At 35.3% G+C, this 22,505-nt stretch overlaps 1 protein-coding gene across 4 annotated transcripts in view; it reads left to right on the forward strand.

Annotated features, from left to right (window-relative positions):
- The first annotated feature begins 9,915 nt into the window (after positions 1 to 9,915).
- Positions 9,916 to 22,505, forward strand: part of LOC129880499 (3-hydroxyisobutyryl-CoA hydrolase-like protein 4, mitochondrial) — a 32,072-nt gene continuing 19,482 nt past the window's right edge. For 3 of the 4 annotated variants that reach the window (XM_055954564.1, XM_055954562.1, XM_055954563.1), the window contains exons 1-5: positions 9,916 to 10,270; positions 10,928 to 11,029; positions 11,509 to 11,561; positions 16,534 to 16,668; positions 16,744 to 16,840. In XM_055954564.1, the coding sequence (XP_055810539.1) occupies positions 10,033 to 10,270; positions 10,928 to 11,029; positions 11,509 to 11,561; positions 16,534 to 16,668; positions 16,744 to 16,840 (625 nt within the window). In that variant the 5' untranslated portion in view covers positions 9,916 to 10,032. The remainder of the gene's footprint in view (positions 10,271 to 10,927; positions 11,030 to 11,508; positions 11,562 to 16,533; positions 16,669 to 16,743; positions 16,841 to 22,505) is intronic. The other variant, XM_055954565.1, reaches the window with a different exon arrangement.

Raw genomic sequence — 22,505 nt, forward strand, 5'->3', positions numbered from 1 at the left:
GAACATATGAAAACTTATGATCAATGCATCATAAAACTTCATAGTAACTCTCATAGCTTAACATTCAACTTGTCTAGGATAAGACCTTTAATTGACATCTTAAGACCATGCGAGCTATAACATGGAATCCGATATAACTCCAATATCGAGAAGAGAGAGGCTACTTGCCAAGGTAGACTTCGTGAGAAACAATTTTAATTCAATAGCTATATATGGATCCACTAGCTAGGCCATGAAGGCAACCTATGGGGGGAAATGTAGTTTAGAACTTTAGGTTGCTACTAGGATTCCCTTGGGTAACTAACTATGTTACCAGACCGAACCCCACCTAGAAGTCCTCTCAATGCTTAGTCAATATCCCAATAGAATTCATTAAAACATAATCATAACATTATCGGGAAAGATAGTAACTACCTATCGATCTATCTTTATAAAACATATTAGGAGCAGCTTATTAACTTTAGTGATTCATAGGAATCCATAACTTCAGTGAGAATTATCCTTATCACCATCTTAAACATGATTGTGTGAGAATTATACTTAACACACCATAATAGCTATCTTGGATCATAATTGATCATAATCATAACTTTCATCATTAAATTATAATCTCAACTTAATTCATGAAAACTTTCTTTAAACATTATTAACGCTCAATTCATGAAAATCATCTTTAACTTCATAATCATAATTAGAAATAGCTTTATTCATGGGAATTCATAATTAAACTTAAAATCATGCAATTCATGTAGAAACATGATTAGAATAATTATTGATAATAATTCAAAACGAAATTGAAACAGCGCAACACAATTCATTAAAACTAGGTTTAATAGATTCTTGAAAATTGAGGAAAACTTTGAGAAAGCCTTGGGACTCCTTGGGTGAACAGAACCCATGGATCAATCCCTGCATACCTTGAAAAAATCTGCTCAAAATTGATAAAGAACCTTAGTGGAATTGAAACCCTAGCTTGAAATTTGGAGAAGAACTATCACGGCCCAAGCCTAGATATCAAATAGAGGACTATTGATGTCATGGGTGATGTCAAATGGATCTAAATCTTCCATGGTTGGTGAGATGCATCTTCTTTGTTTATGGAATACGTTTTTCGGAGCTACATTTGAACAAGATAACTTCCTAATTTGGATTTGGTGTCTTATATGAATTGTACTTCTAGATGTCTCCTTTCATGTCGTTAAAGAATCAACTTAATGGGATCATCCTACAGTGAGAAATAATTTTTTTTCTACAAACACTCTATTTCATCACAACACCAGGTCTTGCAAAGATTAATTTATTTGATCTACTTAGCCTCCGATTCTTAAGATATGGTCTTCACAAAAGTTGTAGGTAATTATGTTGGGGTTATTAAAAAATTTAAATCACCTAATGTAGACTATCTTATAAAAATTTATGCCTAAAATACATAAGTAGTATCATTTTTATCGAAAATTGGAATGCTATATACAATGTTTTTATGGGTGTTACATTATCTCCCTCTTGGGAACATTCATCCTCAAATAAGGCAAGACTTAGCTTGAGTAGAGTATAGTGTAAACCAAAAACCCATCATTAATGCAGTAGTACAATTTAAAACATCGTTCAAAATATATTTCATAATTTTGCAAGCATATGACAAGAAAAGTTAAAATGCAAGGATTTCAAGTAATTGAGCAAGGACAACTTAATACCTTAGGTTTGGGTAGAGGAAAAAAAATGAGAGTATCGCTTAATCATATCCGCTTCCTCTTCCATGTAGCACTTTTGACTTGTTGATTCCTCCAAAGGACTTTAATAGATGCAACTTCTTTTTTCCTCAATCTCTTAACTTTTTGATCCAAAATTTCAACCAGACTTCTTCATAGGTCAAGGTTTCTTCAACATTCACTACTACCAAAGGAATAATGGAACAAGGATCACCCACACATTTTCTGAACATAGACACATGGAAAATCGGTGAACCATGGTCATTTCCATTAGCAACTCCAACTCATACACAACCTTGCCAACACATCTCATAATTCTATAATGCCCTACATACCTAGGGCTCAATTTTCCTTTCTTACCAAACAGAACCATACCCTTCATGGGTGAAACCTTCAGATACACCCAATCACCCATATTAAACTCAAGATCCCTTCTTCTAGTGTCGGAATAGGACTTTTGAAGACTTTGAGTCATTTTCAACCTCTCTCTAATGATCTTCACCTAATTTAAAGCATCAAGTACCAAATTGGGGTCTAACAAGGTCACCTAACCTACTTCGAGCCAACCAACCGGGGATCTACATTGTCTCTCATACAAAGCCTCAAACAGCGTCATCTCAATACTTGAGTGGTAACTATTGTTATAGGCAAACTCGATGAGCAGTAGATGATCATCCCAATTTCCTTTAAACTCCAACACACAATCCCTTAACATATCCTCTAGTATTTGAATCATCCTTTTGGCTTGCCCATCGGTTTGAGGATGGAATGAGCTGCTCAATTTTACCTTAGTACCGATGCCCTTTAGAAATGATCTCCAAAAGTGAGAAGTGAATTGGGTACCATAATCCAAAATAATGGATAATGGCACACTATGTAACCTCACCAACTCCCGAATATATAACTTGGCACAGTCTTCATCACTATAGGAAGTCTTAACCGATAGGAAGTGAGCCAACTTAGTCATTCTATCAATAATTACCTAAATTGAATCATGACGCTTCCAAGTATGAGGCAAACCCACAACAGAATCCATATTCACATTTTCCCACTTCCAAGTAGGGATTTCAATATCTTGGGCTATGTCACTTGACCTTTGATGTTCGGCCTCCACTTGTTTACAATTTAGACATTTGGACACGAACCTTGCTATGTACTTCTTCATTCCACCCCACCAATAGAACTCTTTTAAGTCTCGGTACATTTTCGTTGAACCGGGATGAATGGAGTATGTAGAATTATGAGCCTCCATCAAGATCAAACTCCTTAGACCATTCACATCCGAAACACATAGCCGACCTTGGTAGTATAACACCCTATCTCCCCTTTGGGAAAATACCTCTACCTTATTTACCTTCACCAAATTCTTTAACTCAATAAAGGTTGGGTCAAGATCTTGCTTTGACTTAACATCCACCACCAAAGAGGATTCGAACCCATTTTGAACAACCATACCACCATCATCGATACCACACAACTTCACCCCTAATCTAGCCAACCTCGCTTTTCCTTTCATCAGCATAGTTCACACTCCCCATAGACACTCTACAAAGTGCATCAGCAACCACATTGGCTTTACCGGGATGATAGTGCACACTCATGTCATAGTCCTTGAAGAGTTCTAGCCACCTCATTTGCCTTAGATTAAGGTACTTTTGAGTGAACACATATTGAAGATTTTTATGATTGGTATACACATCCACATGTACCTTATAGAGGTAATGCCGCAAAATTTTCAAAGCAAAAAACAACAGCCACCAATTCAAGGTCAGGGGTAGGGTAGTTACGCTTATGCACCTTTAATTGTCTAGAAGTATAAGTTATGACCTTGCCGTTTGTATTAAGACACAACCTAAACCAATTTTTGAAGCATTATAATAAACCACAAACCCTTCTAATCCTTCTAGTAGAGTCAAAATAGGAGCGGAGGTAAGTCAATCTTTTATGGTTTGGAAACTCTTCTCATACTCATCCGTCCATATGAATTTAGATTTTTTTGGGTCAATTTCGTTATAGGAGATGAGATGGAAGAAAACTCTTCGAGAACCTTCTATAGTACCCGGCTAGACCCAAGAAGCTCCTAATATCTGAAGGAGACAACGGTCTAGTCCAATTCTTGACTGCCTCAATTTTTTTAGAATCAACCTTGATCCCTTCACCGGACACTATGTGACCAAGAAATGCCACCTCCTTCAACCAAAATTCACACTTACTAAATTTTGCAAATAATTGCCTATCCCTCAACGTTTCAAGCATAACTCTCAAGTGATTCTTATGTTCTTCCTCACCCCGAGAGTAAATCAAAATATCATCAAAGAAGACCACCACAAAAGCATTAAGGTAAGGTTTGAACACCCTATTCATCAAGTCCATGAACACCGCCGACGCATTCATCAACCCAAAACTCATCACCATAAACTCAAAGTGACCATACCTTGTTCGGAAAGCCAGTTTGGGAATGTCACACTCCCTCACCCTTAATTGGTGATAGCCGGACCGAAGGTTAATCTTGGAGAAGTGGTTTGCCCCTTGCATTTGATCAAACAAGTAATTTATTCTAGGGATTGGGTACTTGTTCTTAATGGTCATCTTATTTAATTGCCGGTAGTCCATGCACATTCGAAGTGACCCATCTTTCTTTCTAACAAATAACATGGGAGCTTTCCATGGAGAAATACTTAGCCTTATGAACCTCTTTTCTAACATGTCCTTTAATTGTTCTTTCAACTCTTTCAATTCCGCCGGGGCCATTCGGTAAGGAAGAATAGATATAAGTTTGGTATTAGGGAGAAGATCGATACCAAAATCAACTTCCCTTTCAGGAGGGACACTAGGAAGGTTATCGGAAAAGACATCGGGACTCATTGACTATGGGAACTAACTCAAGGAGAGGACTTTTAGAGTTGACATCCCTAACCCTCATAATGTGGTAAATACAACCCTTAGCAATCAATTTTTGGGCCTTAAGATAAGAAATGAACTTACCCTTCACTATTGAATCATGACCTTTCTATTCAATAACGGACTCATTTGAAAATTAGAGCTTGACTCGATGAGTCCTACAATCTATGGAAGCATAAATGCACGTAACCAATCCATCCCAAGAATGACATCGATATCTAACATGTCAAGCTCAATGAGATCACAAGGAATAACTTTATACAACATAGATGTGGGACACTCCTATAGACCCTTCTAGCAACAATTGACACCAAATAAGGCTCTAATAACATTTCAGGTCATACATCAAACCTATTAGAAAAGAATAGAGTAACAAATGATAAATTTGTACCAAGATCTAATAAAGCATACACATCAAAGGCAAAGACCTTTAACATACCGGTAACAACATTGGGTACGTCCTCAACCGCTTGTCTTCCATACAAGACATAAAAGCGGTTGGTGCATTGGCCACCTCCTTGGAATTATTAACCATGAGAAATTTGGCCTTGATGCCTACCACCACCACCTCTACAATCCCTAGCATGGTGGCCTGGCTTGCCACACTTGAAGAATGCATTGGAGCCAGCTAAGCTTTCCCCTTTATGAGTCCTTCCACACTTCTTGCAATCGGGGAAAGTTTGAACACCAACATTCTCTCTTAGAACTATTGGGTTAGCACCTTTGTCCTTGTTGAACCTTGGAGAAGGAGTATTGGTGGAACCCTGTCCCATAAACTGTTGCCCACCTTGGCCTTTGACATTGTTACCATAATCGTACCTTTGAGGGTTAAACCCTCCATCATCCACTCTAGCCTTTTTGAACCACCTTGATCTCTCTCAACTTCTTTTCTTTAATTTGTTCCATATAAGTCATTAATCGAGAGATGTCTATCTCCTTGACCAACATGCCATTTTGCACTCCTTGGACACCAATCTTGAGACACTGGAAATAAACTTACTCATCTTAGCTCTTGGGTCAGAGACCATGAAGGGAGCATACTTTGACAACTTAGCTGTTATACCCCGTACTTTTGTATCTTGGAAGGTTCTCAAGCTTCTTAAGTTTCTTGAACCTCTTAAGCTTCTTAAGTTTTATTTAAGCTTCTTAAGTTTCTTGAAAGGATCGTAAGCTTCTTAGAAGTTGTCATGTGAGCTGGATAATCTATGATGCTATCAAACAACTCTAAGGAAGGGAGAATGTGACACCTCATAAAGGGAAGATTGGAAATATGGTTATGAGAATTCGGAAGGAATTGGAGGCCAAATAATGAGTCGTAGGACTCAACTTACTTACGTAAGCTACCAATTTAGAAATCTTACATATTTAAACTACTTGAGTACATACCAAGCTTATGTGGCAAGGATTACATAGGTTCGTAAAGTAAGATGGGATTACAAGCCTATGAGAAGGAAAAGAAAGCGATATGTGGATGCCCATGAGAGAGTGCCACGTGGAAACATGAAGGAGTGCCATGTGGAAGCAGCTACAGCAAGGGCGGTGGACCTCACATGCCATGTGGCAGCCTGTGATAGGAGGAAAGGGGTGTGTTGGCCCAATAAGGGCTTGACACGTGTCACCACTTAGGGCTTGACATGTGTCACCACTTAGGGGACAAGGTAAGAGTTTCTCTTTCGAATTGGAGTTTATGATGATGTTATGAGGTATATTAAATGTATTAAATGATGCTGGAAGTAGAAAAATTTCACAAGGATGTTTGACGTTAAAAATAAGCTAAATTAAAGTTGTAGTAGCTAAATTAAAGTCGCGTAGTGTGTTGTTGTTGTGGTGTTGTGGGTGCAGCTGGTGGGGTTGCGTATTGCAGGGCTTTAAAGTATTTTAAAAAGGGTGTAGGTGCTTCTATTTGCAGCCACACGACCCTCTATTTGCAGGGGAAATGCTGCCCAATTTTTGGTAGCTTCAAACCTAATAACAAACTAGTCGAAGGTAATGGATAGGAAATGACTCCTATTAGTACTTGGTTGTAGAGTGGGCTATTCAAAAGTGAAAGTCTATTAACCTTAGTATTACTTTCATGTCAAATAGGTTAAGGAGGTATCAAGACAAGACGGATTTCAATTAATCCCTAAACAGGTATGTGAAGCCCTTCTTTCTCTTGGCATGTTTTTGGTACAGGTTGGTAAATCTACCCTTCTTCTCTCTTGACATGTCTTTGACATAAGTACGATGTTATAATGCTATGATTACTCACCGAGTCCCATCATATATCGGGTACATTATGTGATGGTATGGTAAAGAAATGAGAAGGTTATGATACCAAGATCATGACGGGCCGAGTACGATATATGTATATAATGACTCTATGAGGGAAAGTAGAGAGTATGTAAAGATTATTCTATTCCTTCTTTTGGAATGAACCATAAAAAGCCAACGGACGAAGAATGTGCAAAGTCTATAAGAAGCTCCTATTCTTAAGTACACTAGGATGACCAATATTTTTAATTTCCTAGAGCATATGTCCTTTTGCCTCGATTCATGTGAAAGTGTCCGACCATCCTAAGTTGGTATAATTTATGTTGTGGTATAAGGCATGACTCTCATTCACTCCTTTAAGCTAGAACTTTTCCAATAATTGAACTATGGCTTCTCAAGTTTTTCTATACCTTGGGAAAAAGTAAGTAGGTAAAGTAAATCTTCTTTTTTTTGGCATGAACTTTATGAAATGAATAGACGAAGTATATGTGACCCCAAGGAGGTCCCCATTCTCAAAGCCACTAAGATGGCCATTTTCTTGACTTCCAAAATATATTTTATTACGCCTTGATACGAGTAGATGATTTCAAAAGTGCTACCTTGATACAAATCGTAATGACACTCCAAAGGTACTTGTTATGGCTATTGTCCTAATTTTCGAATGATAGTTCATTTTGATTATTTCAACAAGTCTCCAATGATGGTTTAAATTTCATATGGTTACTCACTACTCTACTCGTGTATACTGTAACCCTTCTTTCATCGAGTCCCAGATCAAGAACACAATTGTGCACAGTTCACTGCATTATCCATCGAGTCCCTCACTAAAGGTCCGAGTACGCTATATAAGGAAATGATAATGCAATAACATGAACAACTCATCGAGTCCCTCACTAGAGGGTCGGGAACGTATGTATATATATGATGATGTAATGTGATGTGATAAGGTGATGATGGCGCGGGGCCCTATGATGGTCCTACAGATATATATTTCACCGAGTCCCTGAAGGGGCCGGCTATATTGTATAATGTGAGCATGCATGTTTTATGATTCACAAGGTACAGTTATAGTGTTTTCTTAAGTAACGAATTTATCCCCCTAGCTCTTTTTATTTCAGATATGTTTCCAGTTATACTTTACATACACAGTACATATGTCGTGCTGACCCCTCTTTGTTCGGAGGGCTACGTTCATGCCCGCAGGTACAGAAGCACATTTTGAATTCTAGCATTTTCTTCTCACCGGAGTGTTTTGTGTACTACCCAGAGTATATGAATCACCGGAATAGTATTTCTGCACTACTAAGAACTAAGACTATATTTTGAGAATGAGTAAAGAAGTGTATAGAGAGAAGAGTTGCTTGAGAAAGCTTGTTGAATAAAATGATGAAATAATGTGGGTATTTATAGGTGTGAAGGAGAGACCTAACAATACTTAAAATAATTATAAAGAAAAATCTGAAAATTTAATAGAGGATTGTGATGTCATGGGTGATATCAAATGGATGATTATTGATGTCATAGGTGATGTCAAATGGATCTAGATATTCCATGGTTGGTGAGATGAATCTTTTTATGGAATACCTTTTTTCGGAGCTACATTTGAATAAGATAACTCATATGAATTGTAGCTCTAGAAGTCTCGGTTCATTTCGTTCAAGAATAAACTGAATGGAATCATCCTACAATGAGATATGATTTTTCTACTACAAACACTCCATTTCGTCACAGCACTAGATTTTGCAAAGATTAATTTATTTGACCTACTTAGCCTCCGATTCTTAAGCTTTGGTCTCACAAAAGTTGTAGGTAATGATGTTGGGGTTATTCAAAAATTTGAATCACCTAATTTGGACCATATTATGAAAAGTTATGTCCAAAATACAGAAATAATATCATTTTCATCGAGAATTGGAACACCATATACAATGCTTTTAAGGGGTATTACAAGAACCTTGAGAGAATTTGTGTTCTTGCCTTAAGAGAATTTAGATGAATGATTTTGAATTGAGGGAATTTTGAAGGGATGGGTAGTTATAGGCTTGAATTTGGCCATATAATGTCTAGATACATTGAACTGAACTTTGGAAAAAGACAAGATTATCCTTCATTAAAACTTGAATTTGACCTACGAATCCAAATCTATGACTCGTCCTCAAGTCTACAACTCGTCGACTTGAGTCGTAGTGCAGGGCCTGAGAAAAACCCTGAAAAACAAGCCTTAGGAGTTTTCTTACGAGTCAAGTTTACGACTCGTCATCATGTCTTGAGTTGTCAAACTGACTCGTCATGCAAGTCTGAGAAGAACCCTGATTTTTGGGTCTTTGAAGTTTGGTTACGAGTTGTTCTTACGACTCGTAATCTTTTCTACGAATCGTCAATATCAGTTGTCCGGCAGGTCTGAGAACCTGTAGGTTTTCTAAGTTCTGAACCTCCCTTATGAGTCAAATCTACGAATTGTAGACCCTCCTATGACTCGTCCTATTGAGTCGTAGGGTGTAAATCTGAAGTTTTCCCTATACCAAATCAACGACCTACTCTACGATTCATTCCTATGAGTTGTTGAAATCACTACGATCTGTAACAAGAGTCGTAGAATCTGAAATTTGTTCCTTTTCTTGAGATTTATCCTTCGTTCTAACTTTTTGACTTTTGAGGTCTTATAGTTTTGTATAATTCGCGCGATTATACACTTGAATTTGTATAATTCGCGTGATTTATACAAACGCTCTGCGCGAATCGAATTGTATAGTAAAATATACAAATATTACAAATTTGTATAGCGAATTATACAAATGTTGTGCATGAATTGTATAGTGAAATATACAAACGTTATACAAAAACTGCAAATTATACAAACATATACAAATAATGTGCGAATTATACAAACGCTGCTATAACTATATCTATAAATTATAATTAGCAAATTATAATTATAAATGATAATTAAGGTATTTTTAATTGACTATATGTGAAAATTCTCCTAATTTTATACCAATTTAAATAGTGGGGGCATTTTAGGCCCCAGAGAACAAATACTACTGCACTTTGTTTTCGAGCAATAATCAAGAAAAAAGAGAAGTTTTCGAGGAATTACGGTGAAAAGCTAGCGGGTTAAAATAAAAGCATCATTGAAGGAATCATTTCTTGGGATTTAGGCACTCAAAGGATGGCAAGTCTTTCCGATGCTTTAAAAATAGGTCGATCCGCCGGTCTTCTCTCTGCTGCTCTCCGCTTCTCTCACTCCATATTACCTAACTACTCTAAACCGACGACATTTCTTCCTCTTCGAAATTTCGCGATCATGGCCTCCGGCGCCGATGTGTTCGTCAAGGGACATGTCCACCCGAATGGTGTCGCCGTTATCACTCTCGATCGTCCTAAAGCTCTCAATGCAATGAACTTAGGTGAATTTTCAACTCTTATACGTAATGTGGATCCTGGCCGGATAATTGTTGTTCATTTGTTCTTTACTGTCACTTCATTTTTGCAGATTGTTTGTTTAGTTTTCTCGTTTAGAAGTTATTAACACACATCTTTATTAGAATAATATTTTTTCGAGAATTAGAAAGAAAAAAATGAATCAAAGAAATATAATAATTTGTAGTTCTTTGAGGCACGATTAATCTGCTATCTTTAGAGAACGATTTGCCCCTACACATAGACTGCTACCGGGTTAACGGACCAGGATACCACAATGTAATCATTATTCTCATCATATCATCATCATTGTTATTCCCTCCGTTTCAATTTGTTTGTCCGGTTTGAGTTGACATGAAAGTAAATAAGACTTTTGAATTTTGTAATCTTAAACTTAAGATATGTACCAAAATGTCCTTTAATATTGAGACCACGTGAAAGATTAAAGAGTTACTAAAAAGGGAAAGAGTCATTTTTTTAAGCTGACTAAAAAAGGGAAGTAATACGACCACACGGTGTGGGACTCCACTGGGTTGTTGTTGTTGGTAAAAGGGAAGTAATACAAATGAATTGAAGTTAACATTATCAGCATCATTTGCATGGTTTGGTCTGTTGCACTCATGTTCCATTGAAATATGATGCAGATATGGATATCAAATACAAGAGTTTCCTGGATGAATGGGAAACAGACCCAAGGGTGAAATGTGTTTTGGCTGCCAGTAGCTCCCCGCGTGCCTTTTCAGCAGGTGACATGCTTTTCCTTATTTACAGGAAAGATGCTTGCTGGACCTCTAGTTGGTAGTTTTGCACCATCTAGTTCTTAAAGTAGTTGTTATATTATCTCATTATTCATTTTGTTAGTGACCAACTATTAGATATGTTACATAGCATCATCCCCTGTGCTACTAAGAGTTGAGGGTGACCATTCATTGCCAATGCAGGGTTGAATACTATGGGATAGTCACCGAATTTTGGGACAAAAGAGCAACTTCGTGCAAAAGTTTTTTTTTCTTCTTTTTTCTCCACATCATGAGATTTGGCTTACCGTTAAAAGTGTCTGTTCACGTTCCATGTTGTCTTGTACTTTTGGTGGTGTGTCAAAGCTCGTGTCATCCACAGTATATTTTGGAGTTTGCTATCTGTAGCGTCATTTTCTGACACTGTCTTGATTAGTTGATGCTAATATGATGATGGATAACGGAAGTCCTAGTGATTTTATCTGCAGGTGGTGATATCAAGCAGATTGCAACCAAAAAACAGCAGTCAGATATGATAGAGGTTTTGTATACTGTCCTTTAAACATGAATAACTGATCATGATTGTGTCTACTCAGTTAAGCAAGTCCTGTACTCACAACAAACTGCACTAGCTGTAGAACACATACTATGATTGTGGCAAAAGGATTACCTACACCTTTTGCTAGTTTGGGTCCTAATAACTATCCAAAGAACCATTGTCTTAGTTGCATGTAAAGATAGATCTTTGGCCTAACTCAACTCCAAAAGCTACTTCATGAGGGGAGGATTATCCAAGTCCATATAAGGAGACCAATTTCCCATTCTTTTTCTGATGTGGAACTTCTTAGCACTCCCCCGCGTGCCCATACCTCGTTAACTGGACCGTGGACACTATAATATTGGGGCCCAACATCGGTGGACGAAAAATTGGGATGGGCTCGACTCTGATACCATTCAAAGATGGATTTTGGGCCTAACTCAACTCCAAAAGCTAGCTCATTAAGGGAGGATTGTCCAAGTCCATATAAGGAGACCAATTTCCCATCCCTTTTCTGATGTGGACTTTTTAACAACAATTATTAGTTCTCTATAGAAAAATACAGGCGCAGCCTTTTTATCTGTGGTGAAAGAAGTAGTTGACTAATAATATGGGGCCTAAGTCTTTTATATTTTGATATTTCCTAATTTAAAAAATTGGAAAATTTAGATTTAGATAATTTCGAAGAAAGACTGTTGGTAGCAGGTCAAGAGGTTATTTTTCCTCTTCAAAAAACGAGAAAATATGGGTAAGGTAGAGCTCGGTAGAGTGTTCGAGAATAGGGTAGGGTCCTGTCCTTAAGATTCAGATAAGAAAAGAGTTCCAAACCTTTATGCTGCATACAAGTTCCAGCTAGGATGATTGAGAAAGATGATTCAACCAATTTGAACCGCTCACATGACAATAGTAGTAGCGTAAGAGACATGAAATTGGATCACATATAAAATTAGTCATGGAAGTTCTGAAGCATCACAGGCTCTGAAATAACAAATAATGTTTCCTCTATATTACCATAGAGAAAGTATTATGTGCAATCATAAGTTGCTTTGTGATACTAAAATAACAATGGGCTTGACAAATGATACGTTCAAATTACACCTCTCAATGAAGTATAAAGCGATCGTTGTTCAAATATAGAACCTAACAAGGTGGGATCGAATTCCACAGATAATATGACGAGAATATTACTCGTAGGTGTAACCAAAATAAGTGGTCTTTATTTCTAAAATCAATTGAGGAAAGTAAAATCAAAGACTTTGTTTACTTATGCTTAGTAGCTAAATATTGCAGTTGATTACTTATAAGAATGTGAATTTAAGGTTGTAGGCTCCTATTCTAGGTCGTAACGCCGATGTAGTTGCTTTTATGAAACTCTAGTTAAGTAATCTTAGGTGTAAAATTGTTAACTTCTAAAGTACATCTAGAGTCCTTTCGGTTCATCTAGAAGATATCTCCCTAAGTCCTTGGGATACTTGGGTGTTGCTTTAACAATTATTAACCTAAGTCTCAAGTAGATTGTCACCTTCAGGCATCAAATATTTAGATGGAACATAGGTCCCGAATCTCTGTGCTTAGTTCTTTTTACTAATCTTAACTTCTTTTCCAAGCAAGTATAGAATACGGGCAAGTTCTAATGCAGACCTTCATTAGAATCCATACAATACGAAATAACTAATCATATACCAAGAATTACCGTCTAGAATTTTTATCTATGCAACTATATCATTATTACCCCCTTTTAAGGCTGCAAACCCTAGCTATGGGGTTAGTTATTCATCGAGAATCTAAATTACAAGTGTAAGAAGACATGCTTATAATGATCAAGAAGAGGAATCAAGAACCAAAAGATTGACTTCAATAAAACCAACAAGATTGCAATGCGAAAGTATGTCTCTATTGCAATAGCGCTCAAGAACAAAAGAAAAACTAGAAAACTAAATTTCGAAACGTCCCTAATAGAATCCTAAAAATAGGTATTTATAGTTCCTTATAATACATAACAAAATTTGGAATAAATTAGGTCTCTCGCACATGCTGCAATGCCGCATTGTCTGTTGCGGTTGCAATTGCTTTGCTGTATTGGGTAGCACGGTGATTTGTCGTGTCAACTTCATTGAACAATAGGTGAGATGCATCCTCGCGTAGGAGTTGCGGTCACATCAATGCATTGCATAACGATCTTTTACAGCACCCATTCTACCTTGAGTTGTGGTCTGTGAACTGGTGATGCGGCGCCGTATGTGGGCATGCAGCCGCATCACTTCCTCTGCATCAGCATCAATTTCTAGCAATGATCTGCTTGCTACTTCCAGCACCTTTTTGCACCTTTTTACTTTGTTTCAGCCCGAACACCTGTAAACCATGAAAACTTGTCTTTCGAGGATTAACCTCCGTAAACATCTCCTTTTTCTCTCTGAAAACGCACAATAGGGTAAGCATAAGGACCAAATAAGTTGGTAAATGTATAATAGAAAGTTCAATGTTAATAGGTTTTATCAATTGTTAGTGACCATTCCCATAAATACCAATTGTCCTCTTAGAAGTAAGAAATCATTTTAACATGTAGTTTAAATAAACCCTGAAATGACTTGAATTTAACCGACAATAATGTATGATAATATGCTGCCATGAGAAGAATAACTAGACCTATAACTGAAACACAACATTGAGGCACATGTTACCTATTCCATCCTGAAGATAGACTAGTTTTTGCTAAGAAGTTATAGTGCCACACTTCTAATATAAACAAAATTTGTTCTCATAAGTCAATATTTTATCACTGTCACAATGGTTTTGCTCCCCACTTTCCTTTACTACTATCTAAGATCATCATAGGTTGTGCAGGATTAAGTGCATTGTCAAACTCAACAATAAGCATGCTAGATATTTATGAGCTTTTCTTTTAGCATGTTTAGTTTTAAGTTTGACACTGCATGTGAAAGAAATGAACAATCTAATTAATTTTGATTAGTCCTAACTGATACACTATATTAATTACAATATTCTTGATACTTCTCCTCAAGCTGGTGCATACAAGTTGTATGTACCAAGCTTGTTACAAATGTAACTGATACAAGAATCCTTGGGGAACTTGGTAAAAATATCTGCAGGCTCATCATTGACTTCACGAATTTCATAGCAATGTCTCTTGAAATTATCTTTTCTCTAATTAAGTGATAACCAATCTCCGAGCTCTTTCATGAAATTCTGAACAATTAGTTATCACACACAAGTTCCTTCTCCTTCTGACTGATTTCTCCATACTTCCATTCTTTAAAAAACTGTTTGATTCAAACTGGCAACCATATTGTTTCTTGTTCTTGCAAGGCAACAATTTAACTCCTACCAGGACACAATGTCTAGATGTAGAACTGCCTATCAGACGATGGTACTTCTCCATCAACGTCTAAGTGTACAACACTCTATTCATGACATTGATCCTCAAAAAGCAATCTTTTACTTACGGTTAATGTTATATATCGAAGAATTTGAACAATAGCACCCCATTGACTATTACAAAAATAGTTCATAATCTGACTTACAACATTTACACAAAATGCAATGTATGGTGGATTCATTATGAGGTAGTTCAACATACAAGTGTCACGACCCAAGCTAGACCCTAAACGTGACAACGACATTTAGAATTCCGAGGGACCTTAATCAAGCCTCTTAGCATAACATAACATGGCATAAGGTAACATGAAATCAGGAGAAATCTTAAATGCGGAAGATAAGTCTCAAAACATAGAAATCTCGACAAAGAGAATTCAAAACATGACATATGAACATAAGCATACTAGTCTAGTTCGACAATGTCTCTACTAACATAGACGGGGGCGTAGGACAAGGCCTAGCTCACCCAGAACATATGAAATAACATGAGTTCAAAATGGAAGACGACATAAGGGGTTGCACCCTCGAAAGATGAGGATTCACCAAAATAAGTAACTCTAAATGAAATCTGTGCTAGCCACGAGAATGGAGTATCGTGACCTATATTATGAAACAATACAGGCAAAAGTATGCATTATTACATGGAATGCACTAAGTATGTGAGAAATATGCATAATGTAAAACATGATATCATAGTAGGCATAAACGTGAAATGCATAACCAATAATCCTTGAAAAGCTTGAAAGTACATCATTAATCATGAGATAAGGTCAATGCATTATTAAGAAGGCATAGTGAAAAGCTTTGAGGAAAATCATAGTCATTTTGTGTCCAACAATAAGACTATGTGAGCAATAACATGGAATCCGGTGTAAATCATACACCGAAAAAGGAGAGGCTACTTGCCAAGGTTGATTGTTCCTCCATAATGTCGCTGGTGATTGCACAATGAGAATTTTAACACTAGGATTTATTAGCATGTGAAAGAAGAGAACAACGAGGAGAAAACTCAGCTTGATCATTCCTTCAAGCTACTGGGTCTTAAGTAGTGAATGTACAAGTGTTAAGATGGGAAACAATATTCTGCCTAATTACATAATCAATCTAATTTATCCTGGCTTATCCTAATTGATAAACAATATCATTTACAATATTCTTACAATCTTTCAAACAATGCACATAATCCTACACAACCAATGATGTGCTTGTTTAATATTTTTTACCGTCTTAGTTAGACATGGCCCTTGTTTAATGTTTTTACTATCTTAGTCAATCATAGCCCTTCTCGTGGCATGTGCTCACCTGTTGCAGTTTATGTACATGCATCTTAAGTTATTCCATGTAAAAAGTTGTAGGCTCTCTGTCTCAGGTACACACGTGATTCTTGGAGCCTCTTAACACCAAAATATCACCAGTACATGCTCCAATCTTATTCTTTACACTTTATACAACAGTTTTAGATTCCCTCATGTAATGCTTGAATGTGTTATTTTATGCTTATATTCAATTGAATACTGCAGCTGAGTTAGGAGGCCTTTTTGTAATAGAAATCAATATCCTTTCCTGTTATATGTAATAGGTATTCACGGCTGAGTATCCTATAATATGTAAAATCTCCGAGTACAAAAAGCCATACATCAGCTTCATGGATGGCATCACAATGGGCTTTGGAATTGGTTTATCTGGTCATGGTCGTTACAAGGTTATCACAGAGGTAGTTCTCTACCTCTATGGAAAATTACTCGTTTTTGCAAGTAACATCTTATTTACACTTCTTATTTTTCCCTAGAGGACTGTTCTAGCGATGCCAGAAAATGGAATTGGGTTGTTTCCAGATGTCGGTTTTTCCTACATAGCGGCACATGGTCCTGGGGAAGGCACAGTTGGTATGTTTTCTTATATTCAGTTGGTGTTTCTTGCTGAGCAAATTCTAATGATGCTATCTTGGTACATGAAAAATTACTTAGAAGAGAATTATAAGATGGAAACTCATATTACTGGGGCAGATAGATCTCTATCCTCTCTAATAGCTTAAGTTTGGTTAAAAATATAAAGTTAAAGCAGTTAACTTGGTAATTGAGCTCCCTCATCTAGGGATGGAAGATTACAAAAGGTATTGAAGAATATTTAGCAGTGGCGGAGCTAGGATTTTCACTAATGGGTTTTAAAATATGAAGATTGAAGAGTAAACATACAAAGAAGCCAAAAGGGGTTTAATATCTATAATATATATATTAAAAATAATTTTAACCATGTATAAACAATGTTGCTGGTAAAGTTAGAGTAACTAGTAAAGTTGCTGCCACATGACCAAGAGGTCACGGGTTCAAGCCTTGAAAACAGCCTCTGGTAGAAATGTAAGGTAAGGCTGCGTACAATAGACCCTTGTGGTCAGGCCCTTCCCAGACCCTGCGCATAGCGGAAGCTTTAGTGCACTGGACTGCCCTTTTTATAAACAATGTAACTTTCCGTCAAAGAGGGTTCGGATGAACCCCCTGGGCCCTACCTGGCTCCGCCCCTGATATCTAGGTGCTAAAGACAACAAGAGAAGCATGATTCCTTCAGTGTTTGTATGTTATTAAATGCTACTGATTGGGCTTCCAAATTTGGAGGTATATGATCAATATTTCAGAACTTCCTAAGGTATCTGAGGTGATTTCCTCCTTAAGTGAATTTTAGGAAGAAATACGACAAGTTTGTTGATCTGTAACTGAGGAGCCTTTTGGTTGTTTGTTTGATAAAAGAACACCTCATAACCCCTACTACCACTTCATGCATTTCCACCTTTTCAGTGTTGTCAAAGCCATGCATAAGACTATTAAGCGCTGAATGGAGGCACAAAATATGTTGAGTGCTTTGCCTCACTTAATGTGCACTTCAATGTCCTCATCAAGTCTCTAAGTCATACTTTTTCTTGCTAATGAGCGTCTCTTGAAAAGGTGACACTGAATAATTGATATTTCACTTTATAGTAATTTTTTTTTTGAATTTATTTGTACATATATTTTCTATTCATTCTCATTATTATTAGTCTTGGACTAATCATACATATTTGTATTTTTCTCCATTGCGCCATTTTTCGTTAAAGCCAACACTTTCTTCGCGCTTAAAGCCCCACCGGACCTTAGAGCCTTCTTGCATTTTTTCCTTTTGATAACACTGAACCTGTTGTTCATAAACACATCCCTTTCATGTATCACAAAGCAATTACTTTTGAAGAACATGAACATTAGCTCTCTGTTTGTACATTACCTGGTGCGGATCCTCTTATTAAACATTCAACACTAACACGATATTAGGACTGTGAAGCTTGATTGTGATTCTAGTGAATGCACTCTTGAGTTCTTTAATCCAAATGATAACCAAAATGAGTCTTCCGTGCAAGCGCTGGTGAAGTAGATCTTTGGTTGCAGACAAATGTTACACTTATATTTGTCAAAGGCTAAGCATGATCTTTAACCATGTGGAAAACCTCTTGAGAAGCAGTGGTGACTAAGAGGGTGTTTGGCTACGCTTATAATCTGGTTAAACTGGCTTTTAAGCACTTTTAAGTTTTATCTACGCATTTGGTAAACATCAAAATACTTATAAGCAGTGTTATTAAAAGCAAAATGCGCAAAAAAACTTTAAGGCTTCATTTATTTTCATTAAGATTCAGATATCTGAATTTGAATAAATATCTGAAAATTAAGATGTGCATTAAGATCTAGCTGTCTAGATCTGAATACACATCTAAATATTAAGATGTGGTTTATAGATCTGAACATTAAATAGTTAAGACTATTTGTTTTCAATATCTGAATGTGCATATGAAATTAAACATTATATTGATAAAATATTATAAAAATTTCATTTCCAAAAAAAAATATTACCTTTTGATAAAATATAATATTTTAAATGTTAAAATTTGATTAAAAAAATTAAATTATATGATATGAAATTAAAAATTATTGTAACATGAATATTTTTAAGTAGTAAATACAAAAGAGAAATCAGGACGAAGATAGGTACAATTTGTACTCCAACCATGAACTTCTGTTGTAGTATAACCTTCAAAACGTTTTGTACATAAATCTGGGAAAGGTAGAGGTGAAGTCTTTTGTATCTTTATTTTTGTATGAGCCTATATTCAAATATAAGAGATCATACTTTTAATAGGAACATAAAACCTTTTTTTATAGCAAAATGAAGAAAAATTTATCAACTAATACTAAAATTTATGTAGTCATCCCACTCCACTATTAGACATCAAAATAGTATTGGTTGTTGGATCATAAATATTGTCAGTCTTTTTAGTTAGTTGCAAACAAGCTTGATATTTTTCTTTTAGATAATCATAATGATTCTTCATTTGTCTTTGGGTAACAATAAAGTCATGAGAGGTTTCTTGAGCTATTTTAACCTTATTCCATGAGCCTGACTTCAACTACTTTCAAGTGTCTCGTTTAAAGATATTTCTTAAATACAATTTTCTAAAAAATTCTTATCTATGTCCAAATTCTTCCAAATCACTCTTAAATTTTTACTAAATTGTTTCATAGCTGAAATATAAAATATAATAAATATAACATATGAACAGATGCAACAAAAAAAATAATCGAGATGATTAAAAAGATCAAAAACGAAGAAAAGAAATCTTCATATTTAGAATATAGAAGCAAACGCTAATCTAGTTGTAGTATGTTATGGTATTTCTTCGTTTTACTACTATCCGATTCACATGTATCAAGATATTAACAACGACGACGACGACGACGACAAGGACAAGGATCAGGACCAGGACCGACGACGACGACGACGAGATGATGTAATCTCACAAGTGAGTTTGATCATACTAGCGAGTTTGAGAGTTTGAAGATCAAAGAGTCTTAATAAAATTAGTGGCCTGAAACCAAATTTTAATAAGAAACCACAAATATGTATACGTAGTTCAACAACAATAATATATTTAGTGTAATCTCATAGAAGATTTGATCATACAAAGTTATATAGTGTAATCTCACAAGTGAATTTGATGATCGAGTTTCAATAAAATAAATGGCGTAAGATCAAATTTTAATAAGAAACCTCAAATATGTATACATAGTTATTGTTCCACCACCAATTTGTCTGAGAGAAAGCTTTCCTTATTGTTTTTACTTGCCTCAAGGATTCTTGACAGACATCGATACACCAAAAATATTATTGCAACAAGAGTTCTTGACAAACATCAATACACACCATAAAAATTGTTAATATGAAAAAAATACTTGTAAAGATTATGAAAACTTACTAGTTTAAGAGTAAAAAGTTGGTGTTTGATTGAGAAAAGAGAGGAAGAAAGTTTGTAGCAGTGAAAGCAAAATCGTGTTAAGAGAGAGTGAAAGAGGCGAGGCACTATCTTGTTATTTTTTATAGCGTATTTAAAAAGTCTGAATGTTGTTAAGACTCTCCTACAGATCTGATTTGTTCAGATCTTTTCAGATTCATTAAGAGATTTTTTTTTTAAAAAAATAATAGACTGAATCTGAATGATTAGGATTTAGACCTCCATTAAGTGCAAAAAAATGAGGCCTAAGGCACATTGAGGCTTTAAGCGCAAACCGCAAATAAGCTTGGGCTTTAATGAAAAAAGACACAAAGGGAAAAAAGTACAAATGTATATGTTTAGTCCAAGACTTATAATTACAAGTATGAATGACAAATATATGATCAAATAAATTTATTTTTTTAGGATAAAGTGAAATATCAATAGTTTAGTGCCGCCTCTTCAAATTAGGCTCATTGGTAAGGTAAAATATGCCTTTGCGCCTTGCTGACAAAACCAAAGCGTACATTAAGTGAGACAAAGTGTTCAACATATTTTGAACCTCGCTTCAAGGCTTAAGTGAACCTTTGATAACACTGCTATAAGTCAAGCGTTATAAGCGAAAATTAGCTAAAACCATAAGTTGCTTATCCCCTATTTTTTATTTTTAAGCTTATAAGTACATTTGGTTTAACCAAGTATTTTACAATTTTATCCAAGGGAAAATATTTTCTAATTCTCAAAATATTTTCCCCCTAAACCGAACTTCTAACTTCCTCTTCACTTTTTATCCGTTGTTCCTTTTTTTTTTCTTTACAAGGATACTTTTAAATTAATAATAGAGATAATGCATAGTAGCACCCTCAACTATGACCGAAATTTCAGTGACACACCTTAACTTTACTAGGGTCTTATTACCCCCAGACTATTTTAAAATGTAATAAATACATCCTAAAAGTTACGTGGCACAGAGAGTAAATGGGTGAAAAAATTGGACACATGTCCTTTTTTAATTGGTAACTTTATAATTAGTTAGTACACATAATTATTGATATTAAAACATACATATATATTTAATTATTATAATTTGTTTCTATGTAAAATATTTATTTTAATTTCTTTCTCACTTTAAGTTTTTTATTTTTTTCTTTCATTAATTTCTTATCTTTTTACTTTTAATTTTTTTTAAAAAATTATATGGATTCCTTTAAAAAATAATTAAAAAGTGTTCTTTAATTTTAATGTTTTAACTTTTTGTGTTTTATTTGATTTTTTTCAATTATTTTGATATCCATTCGAAATTAAATAATTTTAAATACAAGCATTAGGAATTAAATTTGAAATCAGATCAAAAAGAAAAGACAAAGAAAATAAAAAGAGTAAATAAAATCAATAGAAAAATAAAAGAGAAAATATAATGAATGGAGGTAAAAAAAATTAAAAAAAGTTTAAATACAAGGATTTTTTATTAAAATAAAAAGTACGTGCATTAACTTAATTTAAATACAAAATAAAGAAAATAAAAAGATTTAAAAATAATTTAATTTTTTTTAGAAAATTATTTTATTTTTTTAAAAAAAAATTTTAAAAAAATTAATTACTGATGTGGCTGCGAGTGTGTACAAGCACAACCAACTTACTTGGTTGAAGGTGTCACGTCAACACAAAGGGTGCACGAAAAAACAAAAAAAAAAGAGTTCAGGAGGTAATATGACCCTAGTTAAATTAAGGCGTGTCGCTGAAATTTCGGTCATAGCTCGGGGGTACTTATGCATTATCCCTTAATAATATTTTGAAAAACTTTAAAGGATATTTTATGCCTTATTTGTTTGCTCTTAATGAAGGTCTGAATCTGAATCGTTCGATCTCAACCCATTAAGTGCACTTGCGTTTTAATCTAAAACATCTGAAAGGGTCTTAATGAATTTCAGACCTTAAATTTCTAGTCTCTATCGGCAAAAATAATACTCCCTCCTTCCCATTTTAGTTGTCATGATAAGGTTTTGCACAGCCTTTTAAGAAAATATTAATTAGGAGCGTTATTTGACTAATATACCCCTTATTAATTCTTTGATTTTATCTATTTATGTACCTCTTAATTCTAGAATAATTAATGCTAAGGGTAAAATTGGAAAAATATAATTAATTCTCTCTTAATTGTTAAATTGACAACTATTTTGAGCATACATGACAACTAATATGGGATGGAGGAAGTATTACCACTTCTCGCATAACTTTCTGCAACTATCAACCAATTAATGTAT

Source organism: Solanum dulcamara, chromosome 2 (assembly GCF_947179165.1).
Source record: "Solanum dulcamara chromosome 2, daSolDulc1.2, whole genome shotgun sequence".
NCBI classification, from domain to species: domain Eukaryota; kingdom Viridiplantae; phylum Streptophyta; class Magnoliopsida; order Solanales; family Solanaceae; genus Solanum; species Solanum dulcamara.